We start from the raw sequence: 27,607 nt of genomic DNA, 5'->3' as shown, positions 1-27,607 counted from the left end.
CGCAGCTAACAAACTCGCACATACGAAGTGTTTTACTTCAACGGAAGTTTAATACCCACATGTAATCTATAACAAATTCTTACTTCTACAGCTGGATTATTCGATGATGCGAACATTACGTGCACAATAAAACGATATCAATTGAGTAATCAGCGAAATTTCACTATTTAACGTATGACCTTATCACTTTTAGCGCCCATATTGCAAATTGTGCAGAAAGTTTTTGAACTACCACAAATTTCAAGAAATGGCGTCGAAGTTCACTAGTGAAACTCTGCGAGCTAGTGAAAGGTTTATTTAATTTTATCGTTCAAGTAACGTCCACCTCTTCGAGTAATCCAGTTCAAGGAATATAGGAATGCGATGTCTGTTAAACGCACTTATTAAGAATTGCCTTTGTCTGTCTGGCTATAAATACGGTGCAGTTCTGTTTGGCGAGCATTCGTTGATGTGCACCTTTATCGCATTTCACGCCACGCATGTCCCGGCAGCCCATCGAGGTATTCCCGAGCCGACTGCTGGAACTATGCAACCAGGACGCGCCGCTCACTTTCCTCGCATTCCTGCCGAACGGGTATGACCACAGCCGCTGTCGGGAAGCGCTAGTATATAGAGTCTCGGGTGTACGATAAAGAATTACGTGCTGTCCAAATTAATTAGTAATTATGCACTAATTCGCCTCCGTAATCCTTACGGTGTTTCGAAACGTTGAACCACACCAATCAGCCAACCCATCCGCACAGTGTGGATTGATTTAGGCCGACCCCTACGGCAAGTTCAGTGTCAACGCTGTCGGGTCGGGGACTAGTTGGCGGTGCGCATTACGCAGTCAGGAACGCAATGCTCTACTCGCAGTCTTTGTCGCCTTGCCTATATGCTGAGTGCCGCTACCTTTCTCACCCGCCAGGAGCGAGTTCATTGGAATGCGATGTGCCATTGATCATAGGGTTGATTGGTGCTGCGCCAACGCAATTTTTTGAATGTGTGTAAAGTGTGGGCAGCCGGTCACGGGGTAGAGGCACGCGCGCGCGCGCGCACACCCACCCACCCACCCACCCACCCACCCGCCCACACACGCACACGCACACGCACACGCACGCACGCACACGCACACGCACGCACGCACACGCACGCACGCACACGCACACACACACACACACACACACACACGCACACGCACACGCACACGCACACGCACACACACACACACACACACACACACACACACACACACACACTAGTTCAACTGGAGGGGGCCTGCTTCGGACCATCAGCTGCACTTCGCTCTTCAGAGGGGCAGGATGCGTGTTGAATGAGCTCCTGAACACTTTGCAACGTGGTCAACGCAGTTTATCATGGATCCGGCACCTCAACCTCAACGCGGTGCGTAGTAATGCCTGGCGCATTTATCTCGCATTTACCGCTAAATCGCCACTGAATCTTTCTCTCTCTCTCTCTCCCTCTTTAGTGTGCGTGAAACACGAGAGGAACGGAACCCGTTTAGCCACACCCTGTTCATCTGATTTTCCCAGGAGCCAGCACCGTTCCAAGTGGATCGCCCATGGCCGCCACAGCGAAGTCTTCCAGGTGGCCTCCCTGCTCAGGCGGACCGTGCTCAAAGTGGTTCCCGTTACGGGAGACTTCACCCAGCAGCAGGTTGACACCATCGCCTCCGCCATTCAGTGCTGCCTGTGAGTTACTGGGAGTCGCGTGCTGCCAACGTATACCTGGGTTTCGAGTTTTGCTGTCTTTCAAAGAAAATAACTAACAATTTATTTATTTATTTATTTATTTATTTATTTATTTATTTATTTATTTATTTATTAAACAGGCGTGTTTTGGTGCGGCGTAGCGCGAAGTTAACTAAAGCCGTGATTATATCGGTGAGAAAGAGCAGGGGAAGCAGTTTGTAGTGCCCACAGGTGCGTTCATGTAAATGCAGATTATGCGCTTCGATTATAAGTGGATAAATATTCCCATTAAGGGTGAGCGTCCTTAAGGCGTTTGGTGGGAAAGAGAATGACGTTCTTTTTGTGTCATAGCTTCAAATTCCCTATCAGCCACCATTGCTGCACTTTTTTTTTCAATTTTTCTTGCAGGGGCTGAAGTAGAAATACACTTGGGTAGCATTTTGAGACCACGATCATAGGACGAATGTTTAAATTTGAAAGAATCTGCATAAACGATGGCATTAATTTCTGAAAAAATATCGACCATTGGTCACCGCGATGTCCTCACCTGTAGCTGTTACTCGGTTGTATGCCTGCGCCCTGTGATTGAGTCACCAGGGTTATGCGACAGATTTAGGCACGTAAGCATCATGGTGGAAAGAAAAAGTAGGAAGGAGCAACGATGTGAGGCAGCCTAGCCTCGACAAGGCTACATCCTCTAAAGTGGCCTTGACTTCTTTCGGGGCTTCGCTGCAAGTTGGCTCTTGGGAAGTAGGCCCTCCAAGTTTGCCAGATCTTCAAGGCATTGTTTGGTTTGTGGTAGCTTTTAGTGACGCCCTCGTCCCGATGGGACCCCGCAACCTTCTCTCTCATACTCTCTGCGTGCTCTGCGGCCATAACTACGGCTTGCCTATCACGTGGTGAGGCCCCATTTCCCACGCGACTTTCCTTAAAAAATTTTTTTTTTTATGATTAAGCTGCTTCAAAGCTGCCACGTGACACTCTCTCCTATAATCCTTTCCCTTCCCCCATGATAAGCTGCTCCAGAAGACTCATGCTCTCATGTGCGAGTCATCTAAGTATTTGCCCAAGGAAGGTTCTTGCTAGTGCGTTGGCGTCAAACTGCAGGTTTATGTAACACACGTCATTTTAAGAGATTGCCTTCGCTGCTCGTTGCTGACATGCGTCTCCGTCTTACTTTCCAGCAAACTGAGTACGTTGAAGCATGGCACCCGCTACGGAACTCCAAACTTCATCGAGGTTGAACGGTTAGAACATCTTGCTGATTTTCTCTTTGCCGAAGAGCCATCAGCCACTGCGCCAAATTATTAAATGGAGGAACCTCGCATGTGGCGCATGCATTTTCTCGATAGTTCCATTGGTTGATAATTGTCCCGACCCTTTCCTGAGGCTCCCACTTTGGTTAAAATGTTTGCAAGGAAAGAAATTCAAGACAGCAAGTATTGGCGATGCTAGCAGCGGTGATGCTATACATTGGCGCTAGAAGGTCTATATGAAAATAACTAATCGCAGATGCACTGAACTGGAAGTGCCATGTTATAAAAAGGCTCTTACATTCTTCCATTTCCCTCAACTATGAATGACACCGTTCAACTATCGACGTACCAACAGAACTGGACTTTTATTTTTTCGTTCGACATCCCGGAAATAGCCTATTGTTTCTTTTTTTTTTTTTTTCATGAAACGGATTTGCAAACATGACAAGCGGTGTCCCGCGTTGCGTGCATTTCCGTAGATATAGAAAACAAAGGCATTTTTTCTTGCTTTTAACCCGGTCTCTCATCTCTACAAATAAAGTAAGCCTAAACACTGTTTATTCGGGGCACTGATATCTGACGCAGTTTGTATGACTGACCATGTCATAGCTGGAGACTTGCAGGGATCTTTTGGCACGGTCGTCCCTGGAACGCTGACGCAAAACGCAGCTGGTGCAGCGTCGTTATGCATCGGCTTGTAGCCATGATAGCGCTATAGGAAACTGTTGAAATCGGCTATACGGTGCTCCTGAATATTCCGTAGGCGCATGCGCAGACATGGCACGGATGTCAGTAACAGCGCTAGATTGTTGCAGTTTCACGTACGTGGCTACAGAAGCAGTAACTGCGCATCTCGAGCAGGCAGCCCGGTCTTCAGCAGCGTATACGTGTTACTTCACTGGCCTACAATGAGAGCGGTTAAATATCCTAAGAGGTGACCACAGATATCGCATGCAGCCCGCTGGCGCTTCGCCTTTTGAAGAACCTCGCGAACACAAACTTAGCTTTCTACCTCGTGGAATACTTGCAGTGGCTTTGCTGCAGCGTGCGCGTGTTGCGCGCGTGCGCAGGATCGCGTGCGTGTTCGACCAGTTCCCGGAGTGGCTTCTGCGCAGCGGCAGCAGGGGCGTCGACTCCTCGAGCGAGTCCCTGGCCGAAAGCCTCGCCTCCGAGATGGCCGGTACGGGCGGCAGCCCCGACGCCTCCGATTTGCTCGCGGCCTTCCGCCGATGGAAGGGTACACATGCTAGGGACTTTCCTTGACTAGAGATAATATACTATGTTCCCTCGTACACGTTTTCTTTTTTCGAGAAATCGTTCATTATCCAGCGGAATGGTACGAAATTCTAGGACTGCAGTCAAGCTTCGTTATAGTGCAACGAGTTAGAACTATACAGGGTGTCCCAGCTAAGCTTAGCCAGAGTTTAAAAATAGGCTGATGCCACGTAGCTGGACAGAACAAAGGTAATGTTGTTTGCCGTCGATTGGAGATACTCAAAATTTCTTTTTTCATTCCGGCTAATTAGATAATTAGTATTACTTATTTAATCAACTTAAATATTACAATTAGATGAACAATGCCAATGAAGATATCGTAAAGCGACATGAAAAACTCCTGACACAGCTTTCTGTTGCTCAATACGTGCTACATAATAATGTTTTTTCCGAGCGTGAAAGAAGCCCGCAAATGCACGCAAAATTGCCGCGCGACTGGCCGCTTGAGGTATACTTTGCGTGTATTCGCCGGCTTCTTTTACGCTCCGAAAAACACTTCTATGTAGCCCGTGTTGAGCAACAGAAAGCTGTGTCAGAAGTTTTTCAGGTTGCTCTACAATTTTCTCATTGACACTTCTCATTTAATTATAATATTTGAGAAGTTGATTAATTAATTATGAATAATTATGTAATTAGGTAGAATGTAAAGAATAATCTGAGTATCTCCAAGCGACGGCAAACAACGTTATCTTGGTTATGTCCAGCTACGTGGCTTTCGCATATTTTGAAACTCTGTCTAAAGTTAACTGGGGCAGCCTGTATAAAGAATACAATGAAGTAATCGTCACTGCCCTAGAAGTTCACAGAGAAACGCATTCATTTTAAAATCCCGTTATAACAAAGCGAAATTTTTCTTAAATGGATATACCAGCCTTTCTTTTTCCTTAATATCGAAAATTTACTGATAATTTCATGCCAATTAGGACCTAATCCGCTGGCTCGCAGCGCTGGTTATAGGTTGTAACTCGTTTGATGGAGCAGTTCAAAACTCTCTCTTGCGTTCGCTTACCTGGCAATGCACCGAACTGGCTTCTCTTCCGAGTCGGCGGCTGAAAGGGAGAGAAACCATTCTAATAAAGTATTGCTCCCCCTTCTGCTTCGTTACAGGAAGTGTTTACTGCACACTATTTTGCTTTGTCACAGGAGAGAGTTTGACAATAACAACGTCAAGAGTAGAAACGGAAATGTCTTGCTGAGGCGTAAAGGTTCAGCCGGGGCAGAACATAAGTGTCGCGAGCCGTATGGCTATGTCGAAAGCAACTAATATATATGGCATGCCAAGAAGCGGCGATATATACTCTCATGTACGTGCGCAACAAGTTCTAATCAGACTTTATGCACATTTTCGAAGTATACGCCCAACAGTTAGTCTAAAGAGAGATAACTAGAATCCAGCTTCGTAAACCAGGATCCACTCCAAGACTACCTAAACCATGCCGCATGAAACAGTTAAAATATTATATTATGGTGACGAAAGACCGATATTTTCCTGTGATCTTTGTCGTGACGGCAAGTGATTCGTCACGAATAGTACTAGAGGGTTTCGAGAAACAGGAATGATACCTTGATCGCTACCAGTGATTTGCTGAGAAACAACTGCGGTTTCATGTCTCCGTTGTCTTGGTTATTCAGGGCATAAGAGATAAATTTTGTTTGTAGTTTGCCATTATCCATTCTATATATATATATATATATATATATATATATATATAATAGTACCTACCTACACCGTACTCCAATCGCTTACAGTATGCTTTCCTAAAATAAGCACACCGGTAAATCTTACCACGCAGGCAGGAAAAGGAGGGAGCATAGGAGGGAGCGTCACGTGGCAATTTTGAAGCAGCTTAATCATAAAATGTCTAAGTTTCTCTGTCGGCGACGTGCATCACTTGTCGAATCTTATACATGTTTTCGTCGGTGGCCTTAATATCGTCGTGACATTGAATACTAAACTGATTTGCTCTAACATCGCGTGCTATGCTAAATGGCTACAATACCAATCATTTCACCTCATTTGCGTTCGTAGTTCTTGCCCACCGGCACGCTCTTACTTGTGCTTCTTAGGAAACACTGTACTCTTGCTGTCATTTACGCTAGCTTTCACCTATGATTTTTGTTTTGCCGTTTTTTTTACTATTCTCGCCTAAATCCCACGTAGTGGGCTATATGCAGACAAAATATTGTACCTTCAGTTACTCTTCATATGCTGCACCCTCCTTGTTTCAGGCACAAATCAATGTTGCATAACACAGCACTTCATTGTGTTCGAGCTAAGTTACGCAGGAAAGCCGCTCTCGCGGATGACGGTGAGTGCAAAGGCCTAAGCGGTGCTTGCGAAAGAGTAGCTGCTCTTTTTTTTCTTTTTTTTTATGCGTAGCATTATATGGGGTCAATCGGTACAAAATTTCCGTGTGAAGCCAGACCACCACTTTTCCAATACAGGGGGATAATGTGTAGTTTAAGCCCATTGTGCGCGTGGTTGATAGCTGCCATCTGCAGCACAGTGACAAAAAGACCCATTGTCCGCAATATTAATGGGTGCCCGGGCGCAAAAAAAAAAAAAAAAAAAAAATGTGCGAGCCTGCCCGATTTCGCCGTTCCCGATACACCATGCACAAAAAGTAGGCGTTAAACGTCGGAGCACGTAGACGCAAATAATTACATTGCCGAACATATGCATTACGCACCTCGTCTACCGTCTCTTGATGTTACGCATATCTTTGACAGATACCGTTCAGGGACGTTCTGCTTAGTTTGCTTGTTCGATGCCCGGCGCCGCATAACCGACGCGTTAATGCCGTCATACGCAGCGGAGAGGGAACGGCGTCGCGCGCATGCGTAATTAATGCACGAGCGACGCATCTTGTCGCGTTGGGTCCCCTTTAGTCACCGTCCATCTTCCCTGGGCGTGTGCTGATCAAGGCGTCCCATACTGCTTACTATTCCCTTTTCGTATAGGCTTAGGTGTTTCTGGCCAAGCCTCGTGCATATATAAATAAATAACCCGTGCTACATCAGCGTCAGCGTAGCCCACAAAAACATCATTATCACGCATAACGCATTCCGCATCGCCGCTACCGAATAGACTGTTACGCATATATCTGCAACAATTTACATTCAGTGAGGTACCGCTTATTTCTTTAAATCCATCTGTGCTTCGAAAACGGGCGTTTACGGGCATTTACATTGTACTCCCTGGTGACGGTGTTTGCTTGAGGTTAAGGAGGGCTATGTTTTGTTGTTTTTCACGATTACTTCGGGGTGCGCGCGTGCGTGCGCCCTTTACGTACGTTTGTGTTGCAACTGCAGTGCTTGTCGTACGAATGCGCATTCGCAAAAAGTGCTCACCATAGAAGCGTTCGCAAGATAAGGTGCCAGCCCATCATGATAGCGGACATGTACTTAGCAAAGAATTATCTAGAACAGCACTTACACTCAAATTGAAATTTTTGCGTGAGATAGTTTTCTGCTAAAGCTATTATAAGTTCTGGCGCTGCGGCCGTTAGCTACCACGGGATTTATGGTTAGTACACGGATTTGTCTAATCTGCGTGCCTGTGACTTCTGACATTATTGTGGATTCATATAACGCGGCCTATCAGCCTTTACAGGTCTAAATTTTGAAACAGTCTTGCATCTTTCTAAAGGCAGAAAGCAAGAAGACTCTATAGGATTTGTTGGGCGAGCTGGTCCATACTGTGAGCAAACGGATGGACTGCGCGGAATTCAAGACAAGGACGTAGTAAGAAATGCGGACACCCGCGTGTCCGTGTCTCTTTCTACCGTCCTTGTCCTTACTTCCGCGCAGTCGATTTATTCCTACGCAAGACGCTCTGCACGTGTACACTCAATGAGAGTTGTTGCATTTATAAGACAGTATTTTGTTGCAATTGAATCATTTATCAGTCGCAAAGCCCTTTGAAGTTACAAAGACGATGTTCCCGTCGACACGAGCGCCATAGCTCCCTCTAATAATTTTCGTAAGAAACTCTGTGGTGCCCCAACGCAAACGCATGACCACCAAGACGGTCGCTTCTGCCTCATGACCACGCCTTTGTCTCCACGGCAGCTTCGCAGCGCGTTACAAGGCCGCAGCCTGGTGCAACAGGCCGTGTGCTGCGTCGCCGTAGCCGAGAGCGCCCTGGGTTTCCGGCACACGGGCGTGGACGCCGACAAGCTGTTGGTGGCCGTGACCGATGCTGCCTGCCTCGAGTACCGGCTGCCGGACAGGACGCCCATCTCGGTCGAGAGCGCTGGTCTGAAGGCGCACTTGGCCGGCTGCCTGTCGTTCGCTATCGACCCAGGCACGTCTGTACAACTTGCGCACGACTTTTACTCGACTCAAAACTGTAAATTCTATGTCTGTTTCAATGTGGTTGCGTCATCCACTAAATCGGTTTTCTGGCTACCATCCACTGAAAGAATTGGGAGTAAACGCCCTTGTCAAGCTGCGTGCTCCTTTTTTTTTAGATAGAATTGTTAAGTACTAGCTTTCCAGCTGGAAACTCATTCTGTTCGGCTCAGCGGGCGACATAATGGCGCATTATTGAGCCTGAGGTACTCATGATAACATACGAGCTGGCAATTCATGAACAACATATAAAGGAACACGCTTCTTCTACACATTTCTTCAGAGGTGCATCACAAGATGGCCGTATTGTAAATGCATAGTAAACGTGTTTTGAACTTAGGCTCTTTCCAGTCTATACAATTGAGAAATTGCAGATTATTAAGGAATGAAATACATGAGATCCAGGTAATAGGGTGCGCTATAAACGAGAGCGTCTACACGGCGAGTTTCACATACGATCCTACCTCCATGTTGAAGACGTGATCCGATGCTCAAGCTTTATGACGCACAGCGGGTTGGAGCTTCGTACGGTAAGGATTGCGCTATAGGAAAGTGCTGCCTGTTTCAGCCGTTGTGACGTGCCGCGATGCACCGCAGGCTTCGCCGGCTGAAAGAGACATCGCTTTCCTAGCGTTAGTTTCTGCACTCGTCGCAATTCATTCCGACAGCAAGCTGGCCAGAAGTGGGCACATTGACAGGCACACTAGCACGCGCATACACTATGCTCTGTCTCGGCACGAAGCATCTTGATCCGTTAGAGGGCGCAAGGACGCAGTTGGGCATGGCACGCTCGCACGCTCTCACAGATCCCTCGATGTTTTGTACCTGCCTGTACATGTAGATTGCAAAAAAAAAGGGAGGGGGGGGGGGGGGGGCTCAATAGTTTAAGGCACGTGAGCACAGGTAGGTTTGTAGGCTCCCAAAAAAAGTTGGCAGTTTCACCTGCATTGCGTGCGACAGCAATGTTTGAGTGTGAGCAACGTGTGAGTGCGACAGCAACTGCATTGAGTGTGACAGCAATGTTGTTTAGCGCTGCGCTTGAACTTCTCGGACGGTGTCCCCCCCTATACGCGGGTCCGACTAACGTGGACGCGACATACGTGTGTGTGCCAAAATTTCTGGAACCCTTAAAAGCTTTCTTGACCCTCCGGATAGCGCCTGTAATGACGTCTCACAGGTACCATTGCGCTCTCCAAAAAGAGCACCCCGGTGAAAAAACATAACTTTCAGATTTTGAGCACATATTTTTCTTTCGCCCTTATTAATAGTGTTCGCATATTTAAGATAAAAGCTTGCGCTGTGAATGTTGTGTTCCGTGGCATTTGTTTGTGGGCTGCCATTCTCAAAATTCTGAGGGATAATTTAGTCAAGAACGTAAGACCTCGTATGAGCAACTTCAGCGATTGAATAGATTATGAATATAGCCCTCATATACGGCATGGATAAGCATATAGTATACAGATACCTAGTTATATGCGGATCCCCAAGGCGACGACGACGACGAAAAGTCGGTTGGAGTGTCCATATAATTGTTAGCGCGATAAAAAAACAACTCATCACACTCAGCCACCTCATCCTTGTTAAGACAATTCCTGTGTGGCCAACGCAATTGATTTGCCGATGTCATGATGGGACCCCTATTGGAACACAGAGCGCGACCAGCATGAGTTAAAGGTGTATTTCACATGACGTCAAGGTTGCAGCATCCTTGCGTTAACTATGAAGAGCATGCCGAGCACGCAAATTTGTTATGCCTGTAGCCTCAATTCACGGACTTTCGTCGGTGATACTTTCACCTTTGTTGCCAAGACGCATCCAGGAAGAAAATACATAATGGCAAATATTTAGCCAGTCATCACCCTACCCCCCCCTCCCCCTTTGTAGCATGATGATGATATATGGGGCTTATGGCGCGAAAGCCAGGGACCTAATACTATTCAGCTGAAGATCGTCACGGATGTAATTCAATTTTATGCATTTTAGGTAATAGTGCTTCGTAGAAATTCAGCACAAAGTATACAATACGGATAGTGTTTATAAAGAAGAACCGAGTAATGTATAGTGATGTGGTGCGTCTGGCGTGAGCCTGCGGGAAAGCCGTCGCCGAATTTAGTTTGCAAGAACGTGCAATATAGAATCACATTTTGGTTTTTTCGAACGTTTCTTTTCACACTGACCTACAGGCGCTCGCACTCATTGAAATCCAGTGAAATGTGCTTGTTTCTTTTCCTAAATGTTTTTTTTTTTTTCATTCGCAGAGGGCGAAGACAACGGCGACTCTGCGCTCAAAGATAACGCAGGTGGCAGCCCTCGTTCAGACTGCAGGTACGGCAATACCTCATGTATAATTACATCGAATTCATATGGTACCAGCGGCAAAGCGCCTGTGTTTCTGTGTTTTTTGTCCCCATAACACGACTGAAAAGTAAAACGGAGGCGGCAACAGTACGTAAGCCATGCGTAACTAGACCAAACAAAAAAAAAAAAACTTATTCCGTACAGGGCGTTCTACGCGGAAATGTACCAGCGTTTACTTTTGCCGTGTTGCTGTCAATGGATGTTTTTTTTTTTTTTTTTGTAAACATACAAATAATTTCACGAATGACGTCAGAAAGCACTTTCGTTGCGTGGTCGCTGTTGAATCGTGGGCCGCTGTAGTCAAATTTCAAGTAATTACCTATAACGTGACCCCTGTAAACACCACTGCATCTCCTTCCAATCGTGTCGTTATCGTGCGTTCACGCGAAGGACGATGCCGTGCACAATTATTTTCGGAGCCCATCCGGCTGCGAACAGCATTCGGATGACGAAAGACGTCAGCAGACCACGGAGCCGTAAAAGTATTACTACTCTATATCCCGCACTAAAGTTTACTAGAAATACGAGTATTTTCCCAGTACACTCTATACCCGTACTCTCTGCGCATGCTTGTGCCAAAGTGCTTTGAGAACAGCGTCAGAATGAGGGAGCGAAGAAACGCCTGTGGCCGCGATGGCTGCTGTTTTGTTGGAATTGAATGAGGACGGGTATTTGTTCGCTAAAAGAAGGGTCTCGTTAAAATTTAAAAAAAGAGACAAGAGCACCATTTGTTGCCAGGCTGAGAAGGCTAAATCCGAACTGCTCAGCCCCCAGAATCCGGATGTGATAAAGAAGCCGGCATTTTCTGTCCGCGTGTGGGTCACGGATAATGCCCGTAGAGCAATTTGTGGCGTGTGGTCACGTAATGTGCCGTCCATCACGAAGAATCGGAGCGTTGCTTTGATCGTGTGGATGCCCTATAAGCGTATCCACGCGATCGAGGCACAAGGATGCTTAACTGCCTGTGTGGAACACCCTATACAGGGTGTTTCAAATAACTTAAGCCAGAGTTCAAAAATATGCCAATGTACTTTAAGATGACGCGACCAAATGCATGTTGCTGACTGTTGCATGGAGTAAGTCACACAATCTTTTGTATTGTGCTTAATTGCATAATTAGTCAAGACTAATTAACCAACTTCGGTAGCAACAAAGTTAGGCAAGAAAATTCCGATTAGAAAGTTGTAGAGCGCTTTGCGAAACGTCCGATTAAACAGTTTCCAACTTTCTATCTATTAGGCATTAGTGTTTTTACGCTTAATTCTGATGCCCGCGAAATAAAAAAAATAGCACGTGACATGTCCGCTTGCGCGCCGTCATTTCAGCTCTCCCAAGCACTCCGCGCATACAAACGAACATAGCATTTAGCCGGGTGTGCTCGCTGCGCCTGCTTATCATTATCATGAACCTCCGCAAGGGAAGCACATCGCTGGCGTAACTCGCACAGCCAACGCCTGCGTCACTGCCCTGTCGACTTTTCAGTGGCAGCGCACCCTGCTAGATGCTATATTCGTTTGTACAAGTATTTGGGATCGCTGCAATCACGATGCGCAAGCGTGGAAGTCACGTGATATTTTTTTTCTCGCGGGCATCTGAAGTAAGCGGAAAAACAGTAATACCTAATAAAAAGTTAAACTGTTTAATCAGACGTTTTGCAAAGCGCTCTACAACTTTCTATTCGGAATTTTTTTCCTAATTTGGTTGCTTCAGAAGTTGGTCAATTAATCTTGACTAATCATGCAATTAAGCAAAATAAAAGAAGTAGTGCGACTTACTCCATACAATAGTCAGCAACAGTGCATCAGCATATTTCTTAACTCTGGCTAAAGTTAGCTGGGACACCCTGTATAAGAATATGCCGACGGACTATGTATAGGTAAATATAGATTTATAACTTTATGCGAGCCTTCAGACTCCTCATGCATATAGCATGTAGACTTTTTAAGAAGTCTACATATTAAAAACAAAAGATAGGTATAAATGTGTGCACAGTTTGTACAGCGCAGTGGCAAAGTGGTTTCCTAAAAACGCCCGTTGCCTCTGTGCACGTCACGCAGCGACCGCGACGCTCCCCACTTCTACGGCAACGTGATGTGGCTGGGCGCGGTCGTGGACTGCGTGCTGCAGAAGCTGCGCTCGGAAGTGCCGGAGACCCGTGCCCGCGCCGAGCACGCTGTCCTCGACGAGTTGGTCTCGTGGCAAGCTCGGCTGCAGCAGTGCAACTGCGCTCGAGAGTTGGTCTTCGCAATGAGCCTCTAGAGGGCGCCACGACACTCCAGCCTCGTTGGCCGCATTAAACGCTTCGTTTTTTTGTATTTTTCAGTTATGACACCACCGCCGCCACTTTTACGCGTAGCGCAGTTCGCTTAGCAACAACAGCAGCAGAAACGCAGGCACGAAACTACCCCAGCTGCAAGATACAAGCACGCTGTATTCCTTCGCAACGCATTTGTTGTAGTGCACAAGTGCCGTGGCAGTTCCACTGGAGATACTCCACAGCGACAAGCGACGCTGTTTGTGGCCTCGGAACAGGCGCATAGCTAGGATTCTTTTCCGGAGAGAGGTGCTAAGGTTGCATTTCGGGTGGGGCTATGTTTCCATTATTCCGTTAAGTTTCCCATGCTTGGTGCATAATAATACAAGTATTACCTTGAACAAGCCCTCGTTCTGCCTGAAGGCGTGTTCCATCCTGTACTTCTCTGGGACGAGCGTTCGATGATATGCTCCTGTATTCATAGGTGACGTGGCAGGTATAAAAGGGAGCAGGGCGCCGGCGGGAAAATTTTGGAGGGAGGGGGGCTGAAGCCCGGTGCCCCCCACCCCCCTCCGCCCGGTTACGCAACTGCCTCAGAAGTATTTACTTACTCGGATATTTAGACGCCCTTGTTTTACATTATTTTTCTTTGTTTTATTCTGGCGTTGATCTTTGCCTGCAGCGCCCGTGTCTATCTTAGCAGGCTGGCAAGGGCAGCATGACCACGTGACGCAATGAACTGCGTGTCCTCCAAGCTACCTGTACGGAGTTGTTTCGCTCTATTGTACCCGCTCTAGGAAGTCTAATTTCAGTAGATTACACCTTATTTCAAACCGTTGAGTGTGGTAACATTACGCTTGACTAAGGCAAGATTAGTCGTTATTTTTGCTGTGTGTCACCATCGCCGGCAGGACAACGCGCTAACGCTGGGAAGATTGATAAGACAAGGTAGCATAACAGACTCACGCTATGTGATGCATGGATACGCACCAAGGAGGTTAAAGAAAAACTTGGATACCAATAAGTACACTCAATGTTGCTTTATGGCGTGTCGCGAACGAAATGCATACTCGGAGCCACGACGTCCCCGCGTTTCTCAACGGCAACGTATATGTTGCTTTCCATGATATAGGCAGCGTTGAGAGGACTTCGTGAGGTGTGTGGTTAGAGGTGGAATGAACAAATAACCACGCAAAGCTTAAATTGCTCAGAATGAAAGACTGAGGGGTGCTAACACATGCACATGCAATGTATAATGTAGAAAAAAAAGAGACAAACGGGGGAATTAAGTTCTGCTAGACTTAATTGCTCTTTTTGCTTGCATGTGTACATTGTATATCACTAAACGAAAAATTCCACGCATTGTGGGTGTTTATGTCAATGTAAAACATTTGCCCGCAGGACGCATGTGAATAAATGCTTATTAAATTCTTATCACGTAGATACGAATTAATGCCGGATCTGTGCAAAACGAGACTGGCAAGGGTTGATGCATTCAAGCACACGCTGGCTGTATTGAAACAACCTTTATAAACGTGTCGACGTGTTAAGTCACGAGCTTGACGCGTTTATGTTGAGATATTCTGGTAGACGGTGGCAAGGTGGGTACCATGGGTGCGATGGGTGTACGTGGGTGCCACATAAAGAAGGGCAAGTAGCAGCCCACGATGACCGAAGTCACTGCTCTTGCGACCACATGATCAATGGCACCCTGCGGACGTGCTGTTGATATTACGCCCGAATTTACGATGTCAAGTAGACTCCAATACGCTGGCTTCACCCTCCCCAAAGTGCTATTAGAAGATCAATTTCTTATACCACAATTTTGACTTCAGCACTAGAACACGCGTCTACAGAAAGGTAAACGAAGTGCTGCTGACGAGAGCGCGTGGCACGTATTAAGGCGAAAACCATAGACTGCTCATGGGTCGAAAAGTTGACCGTCCGGCGTTATGGCACCAAAATTCAAACGCATGCGCCAGTGCTTATAATTAAAAAAAAAAAGAGCTCGAATACCTCTGTTCACGTTAAACGGATGGCCTTCTAAACGATCAGTGTGGCCACAAAAGTTTCTGCGTGCGGTTTTCTCGGTTTTGTTGTGTACACGTGTCCTATAACGTTTTGAGGAGTACAAGTACGCCTGCGAGAAAAGGAAATAAATCTGTTGCTGAAAGTTAGCGCTTCGTGTTTGTCTTCTCATTTGCCTTCCCAAGTCCCTCTCATTATGCCTCCGCTATAAGAAAGTAGAAGGCACCCCATATACGAGCCAATGTAGCCACCCTCGTCCATTAAAGTGTCAAAATAAAGAAAAAATTATTTCAGTGAAGCTACGTATGAGTGCTAACGGTCATCATGGACTTGCCACGACCGTTCTAACTTTCTAACCCACGCAGAACCAGTGGCGATGTCTAGGCGACAGAAAAAGAGAACAAGAGAAAAACAAGCAAAGAGAAAGCAAAGAGAAAACAAGCAATAGGAAGTAACAACACATTCGAATGGAGAGTGTTAAAAGTAATTTAAGGAACGTCTCATGAGTGCGCAGGCTTTCGCGTTGATCCTCTTTAGCGCATGCTAAAGTCAACTTCTTGTCTTTGTCCTTGTTGCGGAATAAACCGCCCAACGAAGATGCAGTGCTCCGAGCTCTGTTCCTGTGTACTGTCCTTTACTTGCCATTCTATTCCGATCACCCATTGAATTAGGAGTTACGTGTGCTTTATAGATAGCTATGGTACGACATAAAAGAAAAAGGTTCGATTCTGTGATTTCTTTCTTTGTTACGCAGAACAGACGTGCGCGCCCCGGCACTACTTTGTAGGTCAGTTAACGCATGCTACCCGGCCTACGTCGTAAGAAAAACGTAGCGGATCAATCCCAATAATGCTTCCAAATGAAAAAAAAAGCCTCACGTTTCCGAAAGCAGGTCCACTCGGATGCCACAGCGAGAGAAGCGACGACTCGAAGTATTTTGAAAACTTAGTAGTCACATTCACGCCTACTGAATCACTGAGAATTAACGAGCCTTACTTATACAAGAAGTATGGGAGAGGCCTTTACCCTGCAGTGGGCGTAGCCAGGCTGATGATGATGATGACGACGACTTATGCAGTGGTATAATATAGTGACATAGCATGTGCAGATCACCAGTGTTGCCAGTGTTCCGAGGCTCTGCGAATGAACTTCAGCAAGAGCACGCTCACGCCCTCGTTTATTTCAGCATGAAACGCCGAGTGGCACTCGGTATCAACGAGAAAAAGCAAAATTGAGCGAGATCGATAAGGTGATGCAAGAAGAGGGCACGTGCAGTGCCATCTTCAGATGCTCAGCGTGTCGAAGAACTCGCCGACAGAGTCGCACTGCTGCAGGCGCCTCTGCAACATCAACAGCTCCTCGACGAGACCGCGTTCTGCTCGGGCACGGGACTCCGGTACCTCGCAGCGCAGTTTGCGCACCACGCTGTCCACAACGGCACCAAGCCACGCCACGTTGCCTTTGAAGCGTTGCGCCTCGCTGCTGCAGTTCCACCGCGTAAGGCAACAAAGTGAAGACTGTGCGAGGTCCTTGTGTTCATCTGATTTCGTACTGGCTAAATGAACCTCTTCGAGGTGCATTGCACTGCCGTATAATCGCTGTCCACTGTGCAGTGAACCTGAACGAAATGATCTAATGGCGCTGAATGACATGAAACAGCGGTGTGTAAAATTGGGCTTGTTGGTGAAACATGCTTTAACAAGGGCACCAGCGGGGAGAGAAGAGAGAACAGAGCGTTCACTTCCAACAATTTATCGCTAGTTCTAAAGTCACACACTAGCACACCACCCATGCGCAGAACGCCGCCACGAAACCACACAAAATTCAACGTGGTGATGGCCCGAGGTATCTGACCTTGTCAGTCAGCGCGACAGAGAGGATACTCGCGCACCCATCGTTTAAACACAACTGCTATGTTTAAAATCATGAAACAGCGGACATGTTCAAACGATCGTTTTCTGCGTTTGGGCGAGTACTATTTGAAGAGTTAACTGCTGGGCTAGTTGGTAATCTGGTGTGTTGTTTTGGCGCGATATCTTTTTTGTACTATTTGTTACGGGTGTTTACAATAGCCTTACCTATAGCCATAGAATAGCTATTTATCGCTGTCACAATAAAATGACATCAACATTCCTTGAGCATGAAAGTTGTCCTTTTATTGTGATAACAATTATATGGACACTCGAGGCGAATTTTCGCCGTCATCGTTGTCTTGACACTGACCATGTATTAAGGTATATATGTTACAAGCATATGCATGCCGTATATGCAAGGTAGGCTTAGGCTGCTACACTATTCAACCGCCAAAGTTGCTTAAAACCAGGTATTACGTTCTTGGCTAAATTATTCTACAGAACTTTGAGAATGGCGGCCCGCAACCAAATGTCACGATACAACAACATTCACCGCGCATGGATCTTATCTTACATCTTCTCACACCATTAAATATTAAAAGTACAAAACCACCCGTGCTCAAACGTGAAAGTGACGTCATATTACTGGCGCGGCCTTTTTACGGGCAGCGTAGTTGCGCCATGTCGTTACAGGCCTTTCATGCATGGCGCGTTAAAGTTCCTAAGCAGAAATGTTGGCGCACCCATGGCGTATATAGCGTCCGCGTTAGTCGGACCCGCTTATAGTTAGAACGTCGTCCGATGAGTCCTAGCTAAACCTTGCTATCGCAGTCGGTGCTTCACCCGTCGAGAGAGACTGCCAATTTCTTCATCACACATTTTCTGCTGCGATGGCGACAGTGAACTATCATAAGTAACTTAGGAAGCGGTCTCGGCGAGCACCCTGAACACAGCGAGGTGCAGCGCATCGCCACGATCCGTTGAACTTGCAGTGTTGTTTCGTGCAAAAATTGCATGCAAGAGCACCCTCGCATCTGCCTGTGGAGCTCGCGAGTTTGTCAAAAGGCGCACCTGTGGTGAGAAGGGGCGTTGCTGAGAGCGCTCTTGACGCGCGGTGGCGATGCTGGCGTGTCTTCTTCTTTGGCTTCTGCAGAGAACGCAGTTCGAAACATGGAAAAGAATTGGAGGTCCGTAGGCCATTATAGTATAGAGGTTTAGACTCTTATTATGCTTACACACAGAAACAAAGGCATTCACGTAGACGAAAACACGTGTAAAGGCTCACACGTGCAAGCAGCAAATAAACTTAAATGACGACTGTGGCTTGGCAAATTCTACGCGAAGACCGCCATGTGCTGTAAAGTTCCGTTATTATGTCTGCCGACAGATAGATCCAACAGTTTTTAGAATAGCCTATGGACTTGAAGCAAAGAAAACATAAGTGGAAAGAAAACGACTGTGGCTTGGCAAATTCTACGCGAAGACTGCCATATGCTATAAAGTTCCGTTATTATGTCTGCCGACAGATAGATCCAACAGTTTTTAGAATAGCCTATGGACTTGAAGCAAAGAAAACAGAAGTGGAAAGAAAACGACTGTGGCTTGGCAAATTCTACGCGAAGACTGCCATATGCTGTAAAGTTCCGTTATTATGTCTGCCGACAGATAGATCCAACAGTTTTTAGAATAGCCTAGGGACTTGAAGCAAAGAAAACAGAAGTGGAAAGAAAACGACTGTGGCTTGGCAAATTCTACGCGAAGACTGCCATATGCTGTAAAGTTCCGTTATTATGTCTGCCGACAGATAGATCCAACAGTTTTTAGAATAGCCTATGGACTTGAAGCAAAGAAAACAGAAGTGGAAAGAAAACGACTGTGGCTTGGCAAATTCTACGCGAAGACTGCCATATGCTGTAAAGTTCCGTTATTATGTCTGCCGACAGATAGATCCAACAGTTTTTAGAATAGCCTATGGACTTGAAGCAAAGAAAACAGAAGTGGAAAGAAAACGACTGTGGCTTGGCAAATTCTACGCGAAGACCGCCATATGCTGTAAAGTTCCGTTATTATGTCTGCCGACAGATAGATCCAACAGTTTTTAGAATAGCCTATGGACTTTAAGCAAAGAAAACAGAAGTGGAAAGAAAACGACTGTGGCTTGGCAAATTCTACGCGAAGACCACCATATGCTGTAAAGTTCCGTTATTATGTCTGCCGACAGATAGATCCAACAGTTTTTAGAATAGCCTATGGACTTGAAGCAAAGAAAACAGAAGTGGAAAGAAAACGACTGTGGCTTGGCAAATTCTACGCGAAGACTGCCATATGCTGTAAAGTTCCGTTATTATGTCTGCCGACAGATAGATCCAACAGTATTTAGAATAGCCTATGGACTTGAAGCAAAGAAAACAGAAGTGGAAAGAAAACGACTGTGGCTTGGCAAATTCTACGCGAAGACTGCCATATGCTGTAAAGTTCCGTTATTATGTCTGCCGACAGATAGATCCAACAGTTTTTAGAATAGCCTATGGACTTGAAGCAAAGAAAACAGAAGTGCTGAAGCGATTAGGTGTTTCAGGTCCTTATTTGCCTTGGTTATCGTTGTGTAACTGAAAAGCAGAAGCACGCGGGTGTCAGTAAATGCGCCTAAAGTGCGCGATTGGAATTTTTTTTGTCTTGAATTCGCACCAGCGATTAACTCAGACTGGAGAAGCAATTAAGTGGACATACTCGTACACTACTTAAGATCACTGAACTTGTGCATACACAGTGTATTTTTGACGAGGGGGACGGCAATGATGATGACTGCTAGGATGATTCTTATGCTTCTAACGGCAAGAATAACATGGCGTTTACTACGATGACGCGGTGACAACGACAATGGCAATGTTAGTGTACCACATGGAAGATGCCTTAGAACAATTTGTTCTCCGTCATCTAAAACCATGAAGAGTATACTTGTAGAAGAAACAAAAATGTTATTAAAATTTAACTTATTACAACAATAACATAATTAATTATAAATGATTTTCTGAACGATCCCCACCTGGAAGCTCTCCAGCTCATGAAAAACGCTACTGTACGCATAGGCTATGCATTACGTTTCCAGTAATTAAATAATCATTTCGAGGATTCAAATCAGCGTAGTATATTTATTGTCACGGGGTGATCTACCGAAAGGGGAGTTTATTTACACTATTTGCAAGAAGGCTAAAAATGGGACAGCAATAACAAATATGGCGGATGATAGACATCACGTCGTCCTCCTCTTGTCCGCTCTACACATCAGATTCTTCTATCTCCGCAGGACAACTGGCTCATAGCAATATAATACGCTGCAGCATTACAGCATCAAGCTATAGGTGACAACGCCCGTCGCGAACGCATATATTTTCTAGCACAGCGAAGCTCGAACAACGGCTATCGGCGCAAAGCAGTACACATGCAAAGTTGTCTTGCCTGGTCCAAGCGCAAAGGACAAGCAACCAGCAACGTGCACCCTGAGGCCTGCGCTGTCGATGGTCAGCGGAGACCTGCCCGGCAGGTGGTACTCGAGGCTGGCCGCATCGGTCGTCGTCACCAGCAGCTTGTCGGGGTTCGCGCCAAGGTGCCGGAACCCCAGAGCGCGCTCAGCCACCGCCATGCAGCACGACGCCTGCAGCACGAGGCTGCGGCCTTGCACTGCACTGCGCAGCTGCGCGTAGACATGCAAGGAATTGCCTGAATACCTTGCAAAAAAATTAAATTATGGGGTTTTACATGCCAAAACCACTTTCTGATTATGAAGCACGCCGTAGTGGAGGTCTCCAAAAATTTCGACCACCTGGGGTTCTTTAGCGTGCACCTAAATCAAAGTACACGGGAACCTTGCAATTGACGAGTAACAACAAAAGCCAACGCGTCAAAGTTCAGCCACAGTGAGCAGGAAGATATCGACCAGGTCAAGCACCTGCAGCTCTCGCGTGACTGCACTTTGCACAAAACTGTTTCCAGGGCCGGCTACTCGAGCCGAATAGGCAGTACAGCATGGAAGAGGAAATTCGCTCATTCATTGTAGTCGTAGATGCGCAATGCGCCCAGCAATTTCTTTAATTCTTCGTAATGGCCACTTCTTGTTCTTCGGTGATGCTGGGACATGACGCATTTTTTTTAATACCGGACGGAAGTCGTGCAGCTATATAGTGCTGCGCATTGCCAGATTCGTTATATTCAATACAAGTCGCAATAAAAACGTCCTCGTGGCAAGAACACATCTATCTTGGGACAATTTTACGCCGTTTAAGATCGACACGAGAGAGAAAGGCGGAGCCAAAGGTTCATTGTCAAGGACCGTCACACAAGGTCGGCGTATGTTTACGAAGCTCACCGTTATCCGTGATAGTGGTTTTCCAGCGTAGCATAGCTCCAACACGATGAAATGTCGCGTCAGGAAACATTGGTTCTGGCCTGAAAAATTAAGAAATCACTGGATTAGTAAACAGACTGCTGTCTTTGCCCCACTTCATACAAAATCTTCACTGCTGTAAGTCTAGCCGAAAATATTTTGCAAACTTGAACAGCTATATGCAAAGCTATCATGTCATAGAGTATTCTGACGAATATGAAGGCACAAGTTGTTATGGGGAAAACAGGGTCTCACGTTCCTAAGCTGACAGGCGTTAATATAATTTTTTTCATAGCTCTTTACCGATACTCAATCAAACAGGAAATATTAAACGGCAGTCAATTTGCCGGTGAAACATTTTGCCAAACTGGTATGATAACGGTATAGCATCTAAAGTCGGCTGCTGATAATCATTCTAACATCTCCTTGTTCGAGAGAGAGGGGAGATTGAGCATTCAAGGTAACTATCTTTCTTTTTTTTTTTTTTTTGCTAACGTTGCGAATTTTGTCGTATGATATATTGGGTGACAAGCGATAGGTATTTCTGTAAGCTTGCTTTCATTGCGCCAGATAACTTTGTGGAACACGAGGCTGTGGGTGACGTCTGAGAGTATGGAACCTGTCCGTTAAACGCATTAATGATCCGTACTCAATAATTTAATACTCGACTTCATTCAACGCTTCGTATAGGCTAGGTCTTCGCTTTGCAGAGTATCTATGGAGCGGTAGCATTCGTTGTTGTTACCAGGCCTACGAGTCCTTAGGGAATGCGGAATCGCCCACTCGGGCAGATGCTACGGGTTGTGCGAAGCAGTAGGACGACGCTGTGCTTAAAATAAGGCATAAGCTCGCGAGCAAAAGTTTACATGGAAAGAGGAGACGTCAGTGATCGAACCTGCCTGGAAGTCCCTGGATCCGAGGCCATGGTCGCCACGCAGCAGCCACTTCGGGAACTGGTCAAACACGCATGCGATCCTGCGGTGGATCGGTATCGCATAAATGATAACGAATCTGCCGTCATGTGTCCAGCAACGCGTGCAAGGATTTTGTTCAACTTTTGAGAGGAAAGCCTCCTACCCGCTTATAGTGTTCCCAAGGCTGCTGCCACGTCATGAAAGTGACCAGTTCGACTCTAGGGTTTACGTAAAGCTTGCTGGCTTCCCCGAGCAACATGCGCAGTTCTTTGGTCACCTGACGCGGCTTTTGGATCTTGTTGGCGTACGAGGTGATTTTATATAGAAAGCGGGAATTTTATTACGTGTTCTGGCACTCATGAGTCATTTTGCATTGTCAAACTTTCAAGTCGTCCGACGTGGAGCATTTACTTAGACGTGTAACAGTGACCGTAATCTAAATGACCAACCCCGAAATTACAGCCTTCATTGGTTGTATGGCTAGCGATGTATGGCATTAAAATCAACGGTAACTATTCGTTTTGACTGATTTCGAAACCTTTCTTCTTTGAAAATTAATGATCTCCCAGAACATGTACCTCATGAAAATACAAATTCTAGCAAAATCAAGAACTGTGTTTTCGTTCAACGAAGCCACATGACTAGGTCGTTAGCTCTTCATCTGCCACGTGACTGCGGTCAACAAGTAGATTTAAATATTCGTACGTTGCTTCTATGGAGCATAGCCTCTAGTGGCAAGGTTGATTCCTTTAGGTAGTGCTTGATGCCGCAATATACCCCGCTGATATAATAAATGGGCGAGCAAAAAGACGTTGTGTGGTGGCCTTATAGGACACAGATACACATGGCTCTAAGTTAGAGCACATCCGTTGCACTAGCTGATGGAAACATGAACACCAAAACAAGAAGATCAATCACCAACCTTTGCGTTTCGACAAAATTGGGCGTTCTGTAGCGCACTCCATGCCTCAGCATGCTAAGTTTGCTGAAAAGTAGAACAAAAAAAGATGGAATATCACCACTGCCGCATCTCAGGTGCTATTTTTATGCGCGTCCTCGACAAGAAATATTGTGCGCAATTTTAATTTTCTTGCGTGCAGCTCCTTCAAGCAAGAATAGTTAATGTTGTTAAAGACAGTGCAGTGAATATCTCTTTCTTTGGTAGGGGGGAAGGGGGGAGCGGGGCAACGAATTAGCGGCAGCGACATCAGTAACGGAGGGATGATCGCTGACTGACTCGGTATGATCGCTTATTAAGACGAACTGCAGCGCATAATGTTTAATATAATTTACCTCGGGCACATGCTGCTATTGAGGAATTGAAGCAGTAGGCGGGCATTTAATTCAATGTCTATGCGCCCAAGCAATCATCGTCATCATCATCAGCAGCAGCCTATTTTCAAGTCGACTGCAGGACGGAGGCCGCTCCCTGCGATCCCCAGTTACCCCTGTCTTGCGCTAGCTGACTCCAACTTGAGCCCAAGCAATACGTGAACTTTAATTGGCTGAAGCCAACTCACACGCAGCACTCGATGGCTGCTGCGATGGCGTCGATCCGTTGCTCTGTGAAATCCCCCGTTACGGGAATCACCTTGAGGACTGTCCGCTTTCGCGGGGACGCCACATGGAAGACCTCGCTGTGGTGACCGTGGGCAAGCCACTTGGATCGATCCTGACATCTGCGTTACAAATGGCAGAGATGACAGCATGCAGCTCGCTTTCCTCAAAGCATGCCAATGCTTCTGCTCGTAAAAGCACTTACCGATCGGACCAGATTTGAAAAAAAAAAATGGCGGTTTGGCCGGAAGAGCAAAGCATTGGCCGCGATAGCGAGATTTAGCGTTGCACTTAAACTCCTTTGACGGTGTAGCAACTGTGTGCGGGTGCAACATGGCTCGAAGCAGCACGCAAGGTGACTACTTTATGGCAGTAGGAACAGCGTCCTGACAGCCACCAGGCGTCTCAGAATGCTATAATCATGAGCGCCGCCAGTGGCGTTGCAGGTGTAGCACTTCCAAACTGCTCGAGATGAGACTGACGGGAAACCGTAGAAATTAGTCAGCGAGAAACCTCCTTGGTCAGCGCACAGTGAAATATTAGTATCCACAGAGAGCACTGGAGTCGGTACCGTGGAAATTGCATCACATTTAGATCTTGAGCCGTAATATTCTTTTAAAATTTTGAGATTTGGGATAAAAAGCATACACACTGATAATGAAATGTTTCAAGGCTGCTCTTTGCGCTCAGCTGCATTGGCAAAATTCTGATGAATAAGTCAGCCAAGACCATAAAACGCGATCGGAGTAGCATTCACATTTTAATAGTTTTGCATACATCTAGCATATATAGAAAAAATTCATACAGACCGACCCTTCAATGCCAAGGCCGACGTCAACGTCGACGGTGTAATTTCGCTAGGTGTGCCCATATAATTGCTCTCGCAAGATAAACGTCGACATGACGCGAATTAATACCTGCCTGAGCGTTTACCTTCATTTAAATCACGCTGAGAAAATCAACATCATTTTCGTTGCTTGCAAAAGAAAAGTGACAAATTTTGCGAGCTTACTGGCACCAGCTGTATAGCATTCTTCAAGCGGAGGAAGAGAAATATTAGGTTCGACTGTTTCTTTGCTTCTAAAATTCCTCAATGCATTTTAGTTTTTCGTTATGTCGACACAATGAAGCGAAGCTCTCTCGGCATCGTCCTCCTTACTGCACTTACCCGTTGGGCAGGAAAGCAAGGAAGGTGAGGGGCGTGTCCTGGTTGCACAGATCCAACAGCCGGCTGGGGAACACATCCATGGGCTGTACAAAAGATGCGCCGCCGTCGAGGAAAGAAAGAAATGCAGCATGTTGCCCTTAAACACGGCCCCAAACGTTTCATCTATATTAGGCAAAATCTGAGGAGGACAGTGAACTTTCTATATTACATGTTGTAGTCAACGAGAAATAACTACCACAAAGTACAAAGCATTAAGGATAAGGGAGCCCAGAGTCAGTACAGGGATATTTGTGCGTCACTATGCTATCGGCACTATTTGTCGCGTTACCTTTCTTTGGCCCAAATACGCAAATGTGCATTCACGTGGCACAGATGCATGCACACTACAGGATGAGACCTAAAGACGCCAGATTGTCACACCGTTACTTTAAAATAAAAATACAAATCATTATCTCCGTCGATTCAAGTTATACTTACTCGTTGTACAGCCTGTTCGCTCTTGCAGTCTACTTCTGCTGGCTCTGAAAACGAATACAAATTGTGCATGCAGGTTCAGAGCACACGCTGCAGTCTGTGTGAAGCGAAGCTTTGGTGATGAATTTAATTAACAACAACAAAATACGATTTTTACTCCGTGTTTAAGAACGAAAGGTTTGTTCTGAAAATAAATCCTGAATTATTGCCAGCATGAGAACATGTATCCATAGATTTTGGCGTAATAGTTCTGCGGAAACCTGCAAGGTGGGGAGGAGCGCTGTAATACGATAGCGCATGAGCGCAGTCACATGGTTTTATTTCATATTTCGCGGGCTCTCCTTAAACGCAAAAAAAAAAAAAAATCGCCACGCAGCATGTACGTTGCCACAAAAAATTGAATCGGCCGTTTCTGAACCCCCTCTACAACGCCATGAAACGCACTTGGCTCTAAAGTTAATATTAAAAATTTTGCACAATGCATCTCAGTTAATTAACTAATTAAGCGGAATATAAAAAAAATACTGTAAGAAGCGCCACATGACAGCAAACCGTATGCGGTTGGTTTCATTCAGCAGCGGCTGACCACTTTTTTTTAAATCCTTGGCGCAAGTTACGTGCGATACCCTGTATATGCACACTTTTCGTAACCACGTACAGGTTACTATAGTGTTATCAGGGCAAGGATTAAGTGACTTTCACAAATACGCTTTCTTTTATTTCTTACATCGCATCATCGTAACGGCACCGTCTCAGTTAAAGAGGTTTCGGAGACCAGACTATTGTGAAAAAGTGCACGTTGTCAACGGAGTGCCCCTTTTCTACGCTAGAACGGCGACGTAGCGATTCCCTGTGAAAATCAACAACTCACAATACTGCCGAGTCTAAAAAAATTGCTGAAGCTGTTGAGCACTTTGAAGCCGGTTGAAAACTTTCACTTCGCTAACTTCGTCTTGAAAGGAGCAACAAAGTAATATAAAGTGCAGATTGTCGCAGGAAAGCAAAGGAAAAAGGTGAATGTTGTGAAAGCGCGGAAGAAGCGAGCGTGTGAAGAGAGTTTGGAGCGGCTACAGTTGTTTCTCCCTTTCTAAGCCCGAGTAATATGCAAAATATCAAATATACTCACATTGATATTACTCGGAATAGGCGGGAAATCACTGGCAGCGACATGCATTAACCAACACACACCGCGCAGGCCTCTTTTTGCTAGCCAGGAAGGTTCCCCGCACAAACAAGTGACACTTTCTCAAGCAATATTGCCAAAGGCGCTCCAGAAAGAACTCAAGGTTATCGCTTAGCATAACTATTATAACACCTGAATTATATACAAAAGGGGACTACAAGAGAGTAAAAATAAAATGGCGCTCGAATACCCTCCGGCTCCGACCAGCTGGTTGCCCCTCCTTCGACACCAATCTCGGATAAAGTGCTGATCTCGAAGGCAAAGTCGTGCAGAGAACCAGCAGAGCGTTCGGGTGGATGTAGTCGTCCCGCTCCAGTGCCGCGTGCGTTGTTGCCGTCAATGGCCGTCTCCTCTTCATCATCGCTGTACTCCTCGATGGCCGATCCTCTTTTGCCGAGAAGCGGTCGCCGGTCGAGCAGAGCGTACGACTCGCCGTACATGCCGCTCCTGGCGTCGGAGCCGCGACGGCCGCCGTACAGGACCATGAGGGTAACCAGTACGACTACGCCCGTCAGCACGCAAGAGCACGCTATATAAAAAATGAGCTGTAAGAGACAGAAGAGAGGGGAGGAATGGTTTGAAAGGAGGAGCTTTATGGAACAACGAGGCAAGGCTTTTGTGCCTGCTAACATCAAGGTACACGTGATCTATAATTGCTGAAATGGGCGGTAGGTGTTTAGCTTAAGCTCGTAATCGTGCCACAGTGGGCGAATGCGTCAATGTTGTTGCCGTCAATGGCCGTTTCCTTTTCATCAATGCTGTACTCTTTGACGGCCTATCCTCTTTTGCCGAGTGGGAAGGAACTCGAATTGGATGATTCAGAGCAGGCAAAGTGACGTCGAGGAGGAAACGGCACATG

At 46.1% G+C, this 27,607-nt stretch overlaps 2 protein-coding genes and 1 long non-coding RNA gene across 3 annotated transcripts; 1 reads left to right on the top strand and 2 right to left on the bottom strand.

The window, feature by feature from the left end:
* Positions 1-369: 369 nt before the first annotated feature.
* On the top strand, positions 370-4,210 carry LOC126531533 (uncharacterized). Its single transcript, XM_055070551.2, has 4 exons — positions 370-574; positions 1,533-1,691; positions 2,876-2,938; positions 4,018-4,210. Exons 1-4 carry the CDS (start codon positions 480-482, stop codon positions 4,208-4,210), a joined length of 510 nt encoding a protein of 169 aa, XP_054926526.2. The 5' UTR covers positions 370-479.
* Positions 4,211-16,375: 12,165 nt separating this feature from the next.
* Positions 16,376-18,218, bottom strand: LOC140218404 (uncharacterized). The gene is made up of 2 exons (XR_011894665.1): positions 18,140-18,218; positions 16,376-16,697 (listed from the first exon to the last, which is right to left on the bottom strand). It is a non-coding gene; the product is annotated as an uncharacterized lncRNA (long non-coding RNA).
* A 2,244-nt stretch (positions 18,219-20,462) lies between these two features.
* On the bottom strand, positions 20,463-26,539 carry LOC126532166 (serine/threonine-protein kinase haspin-like). The gene is made up of 7 exons (XM_050179842.3): positions 25,569-26,539; positions 25,092-25,174; positions 23,887-24,045; positions 23,289-23,351; positions 22,348-22,427; positions 21,435-21,514; positions 20,463-20,762 (listed from the first exon to the last, which is right to left on the bottom strand). The coding sequence occupies exons 1-7, from the start codon at positions 25,635-25,637 to the stop codon at positions 20,463-20,465; spliced, it is 834 nt and encodes a 277-aa protein (XP_050035799.3). The 5' UTR covers positions 25,638-26,539.
* Positions 26,540-27,607: the final 1,068 nt, after the last annotated feature.

This window comes from Dermacentor andersoni, chromosome 5 (genome assembly GCF_023375885.2).
Source record: "Dermacentor andersoni chromosome 5, qqDerAnde1_hic_scaffold, whole genome shotgun sequence".
Classification (NCBI taxonomy): domain Eukaryota; kingdom Metazoa; phylum Arthropoda; class Arachnida; order Ixodida; family Ixodidae; genus Dermacentor; species Dermacentor andersoni.
Note: the sequence above shows the minus strand (reverse complement) of the source record. Positions and strands in the feature narration are given on the sequence as shown.